Here is a 14,961-nt window from a genome sequence, read left to right on the forward strand (position 1 = left end):
GTTATGTTTTCTTCCAGAACTTAACCTCACCGTCTCTGCTATTCATAATCTCATCTCTTTGTCTTCCCAGTCGTTATCTCTTGACCTTCCATGTGGTTAAATGTTTTTTTTAATTATGCCATAATTGTTATTCACATTGAATCCAGTATTCACGTCGACGCCTCCGATTCTTTCATCTGAAATCTATAAAAAAAAAAGAAAAGAAGAAAAAATGCAGCGATCACGAAATTGCAAGATCTGTGGGAACGAAGCCATACACTCTTGCCGTATTCCGATCCCTAATCTCAAAGTTCTGTTCGTTTATGAGTCGTCGCTATTGAATAATTCGATCTCGCGTTTTTACAATGAGTTGATACGATAAGCTTCGCTCCAATCTCTGTAGATTTTCAAATTTCCTCTTTTATCAGATCGTTTAGTTGATCTTTTCACGAATTTTGGAAATCTGTTCTGTTTCTTCAATGGATAAGAATATTTTGTTTACCGATGATCTTCCTGATGGTAATTGAGATTTTGCATTCCGGTTTTAGATTAAAATCAAATATGTGTGTTAGGGTTGTATGCGGTGTGTATATGTTTTTGCTTTCCAAATCTCATGATTTCCTGATACAAGAATATTTTTTTCTTTAATTTGGAAAGAGATTTGATGAATGATTCATTGTAACATGTCTTGCAGGCACGATCTCAGCGCTTCTCCAGAAGCAGAACAATGTGGTGCAGTCTTTCGAGATCGTGATTGGGAGTGGTATATCTGCTAGGAACCTCTCTGAAGCTTCTATTAACGTGACTGTTCTCGAATCACACGATAGGATTTGTGGTCGATCCACACTGATTTCTCCTTTGGTTGTCCTGTTGATATGGGAGCTTCTTGGTGAACTTTTTTTTAAATCTATATGTGATGTATACGTTTTGAACAGCCTCGCGTTCTAAAGCCTTTCTCAAACGTTGTCTAGGTTACATGGAGTCTCCAACGACACCCCTTAGCTCCTATTATACGCCGTCTAGGGGTCACTCTATACCGAACTAGCGGGGAACACTCCATCTTGTAGATCATGATCTCGAAAGACCCCTTTTCCTGCATGTACGTCCTATTATTTTAACGAGTTAGTTGTTTGTCATAAAAATCAACTCTTATAAGTATAATCTGGCTTTTTCCTATCTCAATTATCGACTTTATGACATGCACGGGAATAAAATTCCGCCGCAGTTGGTCACTCAAGTTGGAGATGCATTCATGAGAATTCTCCAAGAGGTAAAAGCTTTGCATTTTTGCTTGAGTTAAATTTTAGAATTAGCATATCCTTTTGTCGTAAATAGAATTTGACACATGCTAGCTTGATTCTAGACGGAGAAAATTAGGGATGATACTGTTACGAGCAAGTACCTAATAGGCTTCCCTTAAATTAAATATGTTTCATCTTTAAATTTTAATATTAAATGGTACATTTTTTCTCTTGGTGAACACACATGAAGTTTATTTTATTTACAAAGTTCAGATTCTCGAGGTCTTGAGCCAAAATGGCTGGTACTATGTCTCTTGCACTCGCTGCAGCAAAAAACTAGACAGATCTGCCGCATCTCTCCGCTGCAACCAATGTGTTAATCACAATGTCACCAATGTAGTAAAGTAAGAACTTTACATACTCATAAAAAAAACAATATACACTAATTTTAGCATTTCTATCACTCATGTTTTGTTTATTCAGGTACCATGTTGAATTATTGGTTGATGATGGGAATAACTATGCCACTTTTGTTGTGTTCGACAAGGAGATGCTTAAGCTCGCTAAGCAAGATGCAACTGCTCTTCTTCTTGATGAGGTTTTTATTTCTTCCCACCAACATCTCTCAACACTCTAACAATCACTCAAACCTCTAACTACTGCAGGTTAGTAGTGGTGTCGGCAAGAAACTCAAGGCAGAACTTGGAGGGACAGATTTAGATTTCCATATACGTGTCACTCCACACAATTTCTCCCCAGACCACTGCACCTTCACCGTTTCCGCAGCCAGTGACAGTTTTAACACCGAGGTATTATAGTCTATACTCAACTAAACTTTTTCATGCGACTCATGTTTAAAATACCTCATCTAAACCTCTCTCCAGAGTTGCAACATCAATGAAACACCATTTGTTGAAGGGAAATGTGGGGACGCATCCACTTCCGCTTCTGCCAGCAACACATCTACGGCTGATGTGAAAGGTGGACGCATACACCCCCGTGAATGAGAGTTTTTAAGCAATGAAAACGTGAACCCAAACTCTGCTTGCGTTTCTTTATAATTTCTTATATTACTATGCATATCCTATTTCATACTTTCCAGTTTTTCCTTATTTTCATGTTTTTTCAAAGCCATTTACGGCTACAGACCTTATCCGACGAAAACAGTTTATAAGTTTTAATTGTTTAAAGGGTTGACTTAAAATTTAGTATTACGGTTACAAAATACGATGATACACCTTAACATAAGTAAACATGCAGTATAGAAATATACATCTCCTGCGCATGCGCTATCTTCATTAGCATTTTCATTTAAATAGAATTTCCAACATTATACATGTGCATAACTATGAATTTACACATCTCTACCCTTCTTATTCATCTCTTCTGATAATCACTACAAGTATACTAACCAAACACTTGACTCCACCTCCTATAACAATTTCACGTACAACATCTATCTTTAACATCCCCGCGCTTGCGCGGGGCTCCGCCCCTAGTATATTATATAATAAAACAAAAGGTATACAAACATGCACATATAAGCCTATAGAGTAGCGTTAAATAGTATTCACGAACTAACCAACGAATAGAGAAAACAATCAAACATCAAATTTAATAAAAGGAAATACCTTAGGGCAAATCTCCAAAATATCACATTTCTAAGTTTATATCACAAAAATAGCACTCAAAAACTAAAATGACCAAAATAGCACATTTCTAAGTTTATCCTTTGAAAATTTTAATTTTTTTATTTTTCAAAATTTGAAATCTTATCCACAAAACCTCATTTCTCAACTCTAAACCCTAAACCCTAAACTCTAAACCCTAAACTCTAAACCATAAACCCTAAACTCTAAACCCTAAACCCTAAACCCTAAACTCTAAAATCTAAACCCTAAACCCTAAACTCTAAACTCTAAACTCTAAACCTTAAACCCTAAATCCTAAACCCCACCATTTAACTTTAAACCCTAAGTTTGTGACTTTTGATAAAACATTAAATGCTATTTTTGTGACTTTTGACCTTGAGTGCTAGTTTGGGAACATAAACTTGATTTAGTGTTATTTTTGTCTTTTTCTCAATACCTTAGCATAGCACTAAAAAAGTTTTTGTAACAAATATAGACTCTAAGGATCAAAATGACCAAAATATTTCATTAAAGAGGTAAATATACATTTATACCTATAGTGTTAACTAATGCAAACCTTAGAGTTTAGAGTTAAAGGGTGAGATTTGAGATTGTGATATAAAATTTTATAAAATAAAAAATAAATATTAAAAATTTGAAAATAAAAATTTTAAAATAGTTTCAAAAAGTATTTTCGAATTACAAAAAGAAAATTTGAAAACAAATAAATAAAAAAAAATTCGAAAAAAAATTAAAAAAAAAAGAATTTATAAAAAAATTCGAATTTGAAAACATATAATCCAAAACTATAAAAAATATTATTATTATTATTATTTTTTTATATATATCTATGGTATTGGGGTTTGATCATTTTCCTCTTGATCTATTTTTATGATCAAAACTTGAAAATAGTCTATTTAGGAGACCTTTAATAAAAGGTTAGAAGGTTAAACCACGATTTCACAGAAAAACCCATCGTATTGTGATTCCACGTACCCGCCGTATATGCATGTTGTTATAATTACAGTTTTTAACGTAACCCACACATATACTATATAATTTAACAATACGGTATACATACATGCACCAATCCCATGTATATAAGACAATAAAGTAATGTTTGATAAAAATTCACGAACTAATTAACAAACGAAGAGAGATGGCGAGTAGTAGTTCGTCGAGTTATGGGATTGAGCAACTTCAAAAAGAATGTTACTATGAGTGGGTGAGTTTACAAGCAAAACACATAGTTGATCTCAAAGAAGCACTCATGAGGCAAAGATCAAACGCCTACAATTATCACAAACTCGAAGAGCTCGTTGGTAAAATCGTCAACGACTTCCAAAGCTATGCCAAAAGACGATCGGAGCTGACAGACAAAAGCTGCTCTAGCTACTTTGCACCGTCGTGGAACTCATCTCTAGAGAATGGTCTTCTATGGATGGGAGGATGTCGTCCTTCATCTTTCGTTAGAGTTATATACGCTCTATGTGGATCTTGTGCTGAAGCTCATCTTTCTCGGTATCTCCTCCAGATGGATGAAAACATCGATGATGGGCATGATGGTGATAGTTCCATGAGTGATCTCACCGCGACTCAGCTTGAGAAAATCAATGACTTACATGTAAAGGTCATAAGGGAAGAAGATGAGATAACCAAGAAATGTGCGAATTTGCAAGAGGATGTTGCGGATATGCCAATCGCCGTCACGGCTTTCGGGAGGGACTCCGTTGACGCTGATGCGGCGGTTGAAAATGCTTTAGATAAGCATGAAGAGTGCATGGGGGTTTTAATGGCGGAGGCTGATAAGGTGAGGCTAGAGACGGTTAGGAGGATTGTGGAGGTTTTGACTCCGGTTCAAGCGGCGTACAATTTTGAAACTTCGAGCCCTATCAAACAAATCATAGGGCTCGAAGTTTCAAAAGATGACATGTACAATTCCGGAATGAAGTAAAAAAGATACCGTGGCAACTGCATAACTTGTTCCCAACACGTGGTTAGCAAGAGTGCAAAAGGACTAATACGGTAAACACGGTTTGATTTTTCTGTAGATTTTCTTTCTTGTCAACGATTTTTCTGTAGATAAAATGTATGATATCTTCTACATTTCTTATCATATTGTACATTTAACTTTTTTCTGTAAAATTGAACATTTAAATCTCATTTAACTAAGGGCAAAAAACTGATATTTACGAGGTTCTATGTGTGTTACTGGTTTTGCTATTGCATATCCATAGACCAAGATGATCGCCGACAACCACAACCGTGTACCCCATAAAAATTCTTAAAAAAATATTTTCTATTTTTTTAATTATATTTTTTTCTGGATTAAAAAAAAAACTAACCAATTGCGGGCCGCCACGTATCAGTGGGATCCGCGAATAGTTAACAGACTCCACCAGATGGAATCTTTACGGAAGAAATTTAACAGTTTAAACCTGCACAAAAACCTAAAAAGCGTGGACCTCATATATTCTTTTAATAATTTTTTTTTAAGGATTACAGCTACATACCGCCGTTGCATGTGCTCTAAGTGGGTTTTTAAAGTAAATAACTCATTTAATTAAATCAAAACAAAATAAAAAGGGAATTACTGATCCTTAACTTAGGATTTTGGGACCGTTTTTTAAGTGGGTTTTTCAACCACGTATCATTATACAAAGCTTTTAAAATTTTTTTTCTTTTTTGGTTTCTTTATTTTTTTTCTTTTGTCTCGGTTTCTCGTCTTCTCCGCCTAAAAGGCGATCGAAACGACGAGAAACGACGAAAGACGACGACTCTCCTCACGGCGTCTCCTCTGGCGTCTGTCGTCTTCTCCGTCAGAAGACCGATCGAAACCAGCACGAACGACGATTGTCTCAGTCCTCATGGCGTCTCCTCCGGCTTCTCTCGTCTTCTCCGTCAGAAGACCGATCGAAACCAGCATGGACGACGACTGTCTCGGTCCTCACGGCATCTCCTCCGACGTCTGTCGTCTTCTCCGTCAGAAGACCGATCGAAACCAGCACGGACGACGACTTTCTCGGTCCTCACGGCGTCTTCTCCGTCAGAAGACCGATCGAAACCCACCACGGACGACGACTCTCTCGGTCCTCACGGCGTCCCCTCCGGATTGGAGATTCTCTCAGGTGTGTGGTAAACGCACCGCTGGTGAAGAATTTCATGAAGGTAAGCCTCATCCATCATCGATTCAATATTCGATGCATTTCTGCTTCTGTTTAATTAAGCTCAATTGGATCTTATCTGTATGATTTGAGCTCGCAGATCTATTAGTTTTCTTGGGATATAGTCGATTACGATTTTTAGTTTTGTGGGTCATTGTAAAGCTTTGGCCTTTGATCGAAATTTGTAGGCTTCTTACATGTTTAGTGGGTTTTGTCTGATTGTTTAGTTAAAAAGTCACGAGGATACACTGACAAGGTTAGTTAATCTTCAAACTAGTGTTCTGTTATGCTCTGTGAAGGCGTATTTAGGTTTTACTAGAATGTTGTTGAAAGATTCATTACAGTTTGTGTTGATTGCTTAAGAGCTTTCATTGTAAAGCTTTATTGAAATAGAAATAGAAGTTGATTGTGTTGTTAATTATGGCAGGATTTTTGTCTTTCTATGGACTCCTTTTGCCTCACACTCGTTGAGCTCTCGACTGAAGCTCCTCCTCATGTATCTTCGAGAAGCAACCGCTACTTGGGACTGTGGGTGAGGTAAGTATGTAAAACTTGATATCATTTTCTTGAGTTTTTCTTAATTGCTTTCGTCTGGATAGTAGTTAGGTTAATAAGTGCTTGTTAGAGTTAGGTTATAGTTAGTATGAATGCTTGTGATGAATGCTTGTGATGAATGCTTGGGATGAATGCTTGTTTAGTGTTATATTAGGACTGTGTGGTATTAATAAATATGGTAGATACATGTCTACTTATCTCAACTCAAAGAGTAAAACCAATTACAAGACCCGTATCTAACAAGAACTTCTTTTTCTCTTTTATTCGTCTTGAAACACATTTCTTCTGCTTTCTCTATTCTCTGACATTTTAGGATATGGACTCTACGAATCCATATAGTCAGTCCTCAAATTTTGTTTATTTGTTGAACAGTCAACAAGATAGTATCCTTCCTGAACCCTGTCCTTATGCGAGTTTTGCACATGCTGGGGAGGTTGCATCATCACAACTCCCTGTATTTAGTACTCAATGTACTGAAACTTCAAGTTTCTGTGAAGACTCACCTACAGAGCGAAGAGAAAGAAAGAAATGGATAGTCATAATCGATCATAAGATTAAATTCAACATTCACCATGCTTGGGAGGAGCTCAGAAATGACCAGAAATGGAGTGATCTTGCTAGTAGTAAGATTGATGGAAGTTCTAAGAAGAGAAAGTGTGACGATGGAGCACAATCAGAAAGCTCTCAAGCAACTACCAATCTAGGTGATCAACCAACGAAACGTCCTCCTGGTGTTAAGGCTGCGAAAGGAGGATCAAGCAAGAGAAATATAGCAGATCACCAGGCTGTCTCTGAGTTTCAGACCATGTGGTCTATTAAAGAGAAAGACTTGGCAGTGAAAGAGAGACTTTCGAAGATGAGGTTGCTTGACAGTCTCATTTCCAAAAAAAGAGCCACTTTCTGAATATGAAGAAGCTCTAAAGAAGAAGCTAATTCCATAGATGTTGAGTAGTTAGTGTGAGCTTGTCTGTGGGATGTTTAAATCAAGTGTCTTTGGTCTATGTTTCATGTTCTGTTTTTCCTTTGTGTTTCATGTTCTGTTTTTGCTCTATGTTTCATGTTCTGTCTATGTATGTCTCGGATAAGTTAAATGTGATATGTTTATGTGATATGTGAAATGTAATTTGTGAAATGTGATAAGCATCTTATTGTCTCTCTTTCCGTGTGCAGTGAGATGTTGTCTGTATGCAAGAGAAGTCACGAGATGTTGTCCGTATGCAAGAGAAGTCACGAGATCTTACTAAAGTCGCAACATTTTGTATATGTCACGAGAAGTCACACGATTTTGTATATGTCAGAAGTCAAGAGAAGTCACTTATGTTTGTCTGTATGTGTCACGAGTTTTGTAGAACAAAGTTTGTATGTGTCACGAGTTTTGTATATACAAGTCACATGATTTTTATGCAAGTCACAAGATGGTTTTGGTTTTTCTCTCTTGCTCTATATAAAGTTTTGGTTCACCAAGCATTGTATTCACAAAGTCTTCTTCTCTCCTCCTCACCAACAAGTTCTATTCTCTCCTTCCATTCTTCTCATCATCACATACCTATCATCCATTCTTCTCATCATCATATACCTATCATCACATACAAACAAGTTCCATTTCATTCTTCTCATCATCACGTACCAACAAGTTCCTCTCCGCAAAACACTTTCTTACAAATTATTTGATCAAAAATATCCGCAAAACACTTTCTACTTTGTGATCAAATTATATGGCACCTACTTCTCATAACACGTTTGAGGGAGTAGATAATGAAAATTTTGATCAAACATTCGAGAATTTTTCCATTGATTATGGTGATCAAGAAGAAGAAGGGAAAAGAAGGAAAAAACGAGTTCATATCGAAAGAAATCGTGAAGAAGGCGATGTACGTTTACGGAATGATTATTTCAGTGAAACTCCAACATATCCTGAAAATCTATTCCAACGACGATTTAGAATGAATGTCACTGTTCATGCATATTGTTGATCGACTCTTCAATGAAGTTGAATTATTTCGACAAAAGAAAGATGCTCTCGGAAGGCTCAGTCTCTCTCCACTTCAGAAGTGTACACAGCCATTCGTGTCTTGGCATATGGTACTGCGCCTGATGCTGTTGATGAATACAACCGGCTCAGTTCAACTACTACTCGGTCATGTGTGGAACATTTTGAGGAAGGAATAATATATTTATTCGGCGATGAGTACCTAAGAAGACCAACACCGGCTGATCTTCGACGTCTACTTGATATTAGTGAGCATCGTGGATTTTTCGGGATGATAGGAAGCATCGATTGTATGCATTGGGAGTGGAAGAATTGTCCACCGCTTGGAAATGACAATATTCACGTGGTTCAGCAAAACCCACAATCGTTTTAGAGGCGGTTTCTTCGTATGATCTATGGATATGTCATGCGTTTTTTGGACCTCCAGCTACCTTAAATGATATCAATGTTCTTGATCTTTCACATGTTTTTGATGACATAATAAAAGGTCAAGCTCCGCAAGTCACTTTCTATGTCAATGGAAGAGAGTATCATTTGGCTTACTATCTCACCGACGATATTTATCCGAAATGGGAAACTTTTATCCAATCTATTCCAATACCACAAGGGACGAAAGTGGTTTTATTTGCTCAACATCAAGAAGTTGTCCGAAAAGATGTCGAGCGTGCTTTTGGAGTCTTGCAAGCTCGCTTTGCCATTGTTAAAAATCCATCACTTTTTTGGGATAAAGTCAAAATTGGGAAGATTACGAGAGCATGTATCATACTCCATAATAATAGAAGCTAACGAGATGGATATACTCAATTTGATGTTTCAGAGTTCCAAGAAAGGGAAGACAACAAAAGTTCACATGTGGATCTCACGTATTCTACAGATATTCTTACAAATATCGCCAATATGATGGGTGTTCGAACTAGAATTTGTGATAAACAGATGCATCAACAACTGAAAGCTGATTTGGTTGAATATATATGGCGTAAATTTGGACGTGATGAAGACAACAATTGAGCTCGGATGTTTCTTTCAAATTATTCTCGTTTATTTTATTAATCTTTGTTTTTATATTTTTATTTTAAAATCTATGTTTAAAATGTTATCTTTTAATATTTTTTATTTAATAAATAAATTTATCTTTAAATTTTTTTTTTCTAAGAAACCTCTGATTAAAAAACTCTCATTGGAGCAAGAAAATTAGGTGACTCTTAAGTAAAGTTTTTAACTAAAATTAAATACTAAAATAGTCATTAAGAAACCTAATGGGTTCATGGGGTTAATCATGCTCTTTATATATACATATATATATATATATATAATTTATATCAAATTAATTTTAAAATTAACAAAATTCATCAAAGTAATAGAACAAAGTTCTTAGAAAATTATATAAATTAATCATTATATATCTTATATAAATTATATTTTGTATAACTATATAATTTTTGTTATAATATTAAAGTTATATATTATATTATTTTTTGTTATAATAATTTAATTTATGTATTGCACTTATTAGTGTCATATATTTGCGATGCATCTAAAAAAAACTTGTGAAGTGCAGTAATTGCATCTAAATATATTAAGATATATTATTATGTTTTATTATCACCCGGTACAAGCTAACCAGTAATTTTCAAAAAACAATTGGACTTATAAATATTTCATATTTTCACATAAATAGTAAAAATTACGGTAAGGAATTAAGAAAATGCAATTTAAAAGTTATTTTTACATAAACAGAATATCTTCCGATGGGTTTTAAAGGTGACATGTTAGCCTGGGGGCATGTGATGTGTTATGATACACTCTTTTTGTTTTGAAAAGATTTATACTTTAGATAAAGAATTATTTCACATTTTTAATATATATATTAATTGTAAATTATAAAATAAAAAAATAAAATTGTGTTTATTGAAGTTCTATTTGTTACAAATTATGAAGAATAATTAGTTATAAAAATAATATATTAATAATCAAAATTTTAGATTTTTTAATATGTGTGCTTTTTAAACAGAGAAAATACTTAGGGAAAATTGCCAAAAGAGAACAAGAAAACAACATAGTTGTCCCTATGGTATAAATCCATCATTAAATTGTCCCTTTAGTATAAAATTTTCCAAAATTCCAAAACTAACCTTGAATTAATCTAATTAAACATAATTTAATTGTGTTTGGTTCATGTGCTAAGTAATTTTTTTTTTTTTAAAAACGTGTTACAAAGATATATTAAAAAAGTTAAAACAAAAAGGGAACAAAACACGTAACCCTAATTTCTTGTTGGTTTCTCCGCCTCTCTCTCAAGAAAAACAATCGAGACTTTGAAAATGGCGATCCTGTGTAATAACCGGTGAATTCAACGGCGAAATCAAGCTTCTCCGCCTCTCTGCTGCTCGCTGCTTCTCTCTGTTTGCCTCCACCTCTGAACTAATTTCGTTTTTGTTTCACCGCCTCTCTCTGATGGCCAAAAAATTGAGACTTTGAAGATGGCGATCTTGTGGACGAACCAGTGAAATCAAAGGCAAAATCGAGCTTATCCGCCTCTCTGCCTCTCCGCTTCTCGGCGCTTCTCTCTGATTCTCTTCACCTCTCCGCTACTCTCCGCCTCTCTGCTTCTCGTCGCTTCTCTCCATTTCTCTCCACCTTTCGGCTTCTCTCCCCTTCTCCGCCTCTCTCATCCGGCTATCTGGTCTCAATTTGTGAACGGTTTGTTTCTTTGATTTGTCTTAGTCTTTGTTTCATTATTAAGTTTGTTACTTTGACTTGGATCAATATTTGTTTGCTTGTCTGAATTGACTTTTTGATTATGTGAACCGATTTTGGTGAACAATGTTAGTGTTTGTGTTTGTCTTTATGAGTGTTACGATACTGATTTCGCTGAACAAAGTTTGTGTGTATTTGACTGTTAATTGTCTTAATTTGCTGATTTGATTGCGAGATGGAGATTGACTTGTCTTATTTGATTAATCGATCTACTGTGTTTCTAAATTTAAATTTGATTAGACAATGGTGTTTTGCTTTTGATTATTATCTTGTGTTTGGCTCAGTTTCACTCTGGCTCAGTTTCACTCTTACGCTTGTTTCGGGCGTTTGCATGTTTATGATATTGCTGTTAACAACCATGTGTTTTATTATCTTTTGTAGATATGGAGCTGGAGCTACCTAAACGATTATATGCAGAGGGTTCAGAACCTCGGGTTAAGAAGATCAACAACAGTTGCCGCATGGAACTTATCAGAGATCTGAAGAAAGCTATGTGTGCAGAGTACGATGATGTGAAGAGAGATCCTGTTTTCACACATATCATGGCTATTGCCGAAAATGATCTCAAGTTCTCTGGGAAACTAGTGGATAGCTTCATATGTAGACAGCTGATTACCTCAAAGCTGCATAATCTGTATTATATCATTGCATTTCGGCCCTTCCTTAACCCCTTCATACCTATGCATAATCAGACTGCCTATAGTTTTGGCCGAAGCAGTCCTACCCGGTTTGGTTTTGTTTGAAGGTGCACATGTATGTTCACCGACATACTTTTTGATAATGAAATATTCAGAATCCTGCAAACACTCTGCTCGAACACACCAATTGCATGCATTATCCTCACATCTAACGTACCAAAGTTGTCTATCCGTTTTGATAACCTCATAGTGAAAGTTATGCTTCATTGCACATATCTCAAAAGTCGCCTTCAGCAAAGTTTTGTTCTCAAACAATTGTCCCTTCTTAACAACATTGAGCACAGAAAACTTTGACATCTTATGTACGTCCTCTTTGGCCGAGATCATGGTATCGGCATGATAGGCATCCTCATCAACTTCGACTCTTCTAATCTTTTCTTTCTTTTCCTCGCACTGCCTCTCAACAAACACAGGAGCTGGTTCATTCCCCCTATCAACCGAGTTTCCCTCCTCTTGAGCAGTAGTTGAATCAGCTGGCGACTTGTTAAGATCAAAGTCTGGTTCATTCAGATTCTCAACTTTGGCTTTAGATGTTACACACAATCGAGTAGAAACACACTTTTGAACAAAACAAACAAAATTCTGAAGCTGTCGATCATTTGCAATGATCACAGGCGGACAAGTTGATGTATTGATCAACTCATTAGGTAGATAACTCAACTCCAAATCGGGTAAGCTATCTTCTTCCATATCAAAATCTTCCAAAACCATTCTTTTAAAATCCTCTAAGGTAGAAGTTGATTCCAATAACAGTAGCCTAGCCCCTCTCTCATCAGCCGTAAAAACCCATCCCGTGGTTGCTCCAAACTCCCAAACACCACATGTTGTATAGATATGCATCATAGAACAAGAGTTTGTAAAAATCACAAGACAAACTATAGAGAAATCATTGGAAAATCATAGATTGGTGAAGAAGAACATTCAAAATCGATTTTTTTTTTAATTTTTCACGAACCAAATCAATGAAAACACGTTTTAGGAAGTTAGAATATTTTGAGAATATTTTAAAAACTGCAACTTCCTTAATTTTCGAAAATTCAGTTTTTTTATCCGTAGAAGGCACCTTCTACACTGTGTAGAACATAACAAAATTCCAGAATGTAATTTCTACACTATGTGGACGTTCGTATATGTTTTAGATTTTGCATTCCTGATAACTTAGAATACTCAATAAAAGTAGAAACAGTTTTCTGAATAAAAGTAGCGATCATTACAAATAGTAGAATACGTATTCCCCATATTTAGAATTATAGTAAAAAGTAGTTTGTACGTTCTAAAACAAGTAGATGGATGTGTTCATTCTAGAATTCATTTTCTACTTACCCGTTTTGTGTAGAAACAGAATTCTACTTTTAGTAGAACGTAATTTAAAAATATTATTTATTATGTTTTTTAACCCAAAAAAAAATATGTGTTTGTGTAAATGGGTGTTTTATTAATTGTTTATATTTTTAATAATTTTTCTGATTCATATAACTATTTATTTCATTAATTTTAACATATGGAAAGGGTAAAACGGAGAAAAAATGGACAAAAAAAGATTTATACCATAGGGACAACTATGCTGTTTTCTTGTTCTCTTTTGGCAATTTTCCCAAATACTTATTAGGTCACCAGATTTCCACTTACATAGTCTTTCAGTTCCGTGAACAAAAAAAGACAACGAAGATTTAAAATTATGGCTTTTATGTTTCTTTCCAAACACCACTCCCAAACAAGTTACAGTTTTATGTTCCTCACTTGCTCTTTTTCTTCGTTATGTTATTGGGACCAACAAGGTTGATCGTATTGCATTTTTCTTTCTTTTTTGCATCACTAAGTATATTCAAACAAAATATCCAAACGAAGTTGCAAAACACCTATATTTTAACCTAAACGTAAGCTTAAAAGGAAAACATAGATAACTTAAAAAAAAGAAATAAGAACACCAAAGCTCAATGGGTTTAGGATGTACGCTACATCAGGTCTCCCTCCCCCCCCCCCCCCTACGAAGGATTCGTCCACGAATCCGGACAGGATGTTGTCATCAGGCTCGAACTTGAATAGATGCTTGACATTGAACACATCAGCAGTGTGAACATGAGACGGGAGACGAAGTCGATATGCATTGGCGTTCATCTTTTCAATAACTTCAACGGGCCCAATCTTATGCGGCTGAAGCTTATTGTACTGACCAGTCAGAAAACGTTCCTTGATTAAGACTGCCCAGACGTACTCACCGACCTGGAAGTGAACTTCTCGACGCCGTTTATCAGCAGCCCGTTTGTACTTGAGTGCCGTCCCCGCCAAGTTATCTTGAGCACAAGCGTGAATATCCGATATCTCTTCAACAAGCTCCAAAGCCCGTCCATGAAACTCGCCTGGCTGAGGAGTTATAGACAACGCCAAAGAACCGCGAGGAACCACCCCATAGACAACCTTGAAAAGACTGTACCCAAGACTTCGGTTATGGGCATGGTTATGAGCGAACTCTGCTTGACATAAAAGAGAATCCCATAAGCGCAAATTATCACCAACCAAGCAATGTAACATATTGCCCAAACTTCGATTAACAACCTCAGTTTGGCCATCCGTCTTGGGATGATATGCAGAACTCATATTCAAACTTGTTTTGAAAATCTTCCAAAGAGAACGCCAAAAATGGAAAATGAAGCGTGAGTCACGGTCGGACACAATGGATATCGGTAAGCTGTGTAAACGGTATATTTCGCGAACGAAAAGCATAGCGACCTGTACTGCGTCCGTAGTCTTCTTACAAGGAATAAAATGAACCATCTTGGAGAAGCGATCCACTACTACGAAGAATGAATCATTACCACGTTGTGTTCGTGGAAGACCAAGAACGAAATCCATGCTGATGTCACTCCAAGGCTGCGTTGGAATAGGCAAAGGAAGATAGAGACCCGCATTAGATGCGTGACCCTTGCCCTTTTGACAAGTCGTACA

General features: G+C 36.0%; 1 protein-coding gene across 1 annotated transcript; it reads left to right on the forward strand.

The window, feature by feature from the left end:
• The first annotated feature begins 3,930 nt into the window (after positions 1–3,930).
• On the forward strand, positions 3,931–4,805 carry LOC111213979 (protein DOG1-like 3). Its single transcript, XM_022715823.2, has one exon. The coding sequence runs from the start codon at positions 4,011–4,013 to the stop codon at positions 4,803–4,805; it is 795 nt and encodes a 264-aa protein (XP_022571544.2). The 5' UTR covers positions 3,931–4,010.
• Positions 4,806–14,961: the final 10,156 nt, after the last annotated feature.

This window comes from Brassica napus, unplaced genomic scaffold (genome assembly GCF_020379485.1).
Source record: "Brassica napus cultivar Da-Ae unplaced genomic scaffold, Da-Ae ScsIHWf_2276;HRSCAF=2934, whole genome shotgun sequence".
In the NCBI taxonomy this organism is placed as follows: domain Eukaryota; kingdom Viridiplantae; phylum Streptophyta; class Magnoliopsida; order Brassicales; family Brassicaceae; genus Brassica; species Brassica napus.

Coding starts and splice junctions, on each gene's coding strand:
- LOC111213979 (XM_022715823.2), top strand. CDS start 4,011: ATGGCGAGTAGTAGTTCGTCGAGTTATGGGATTGAGCAACTTCAAAAA.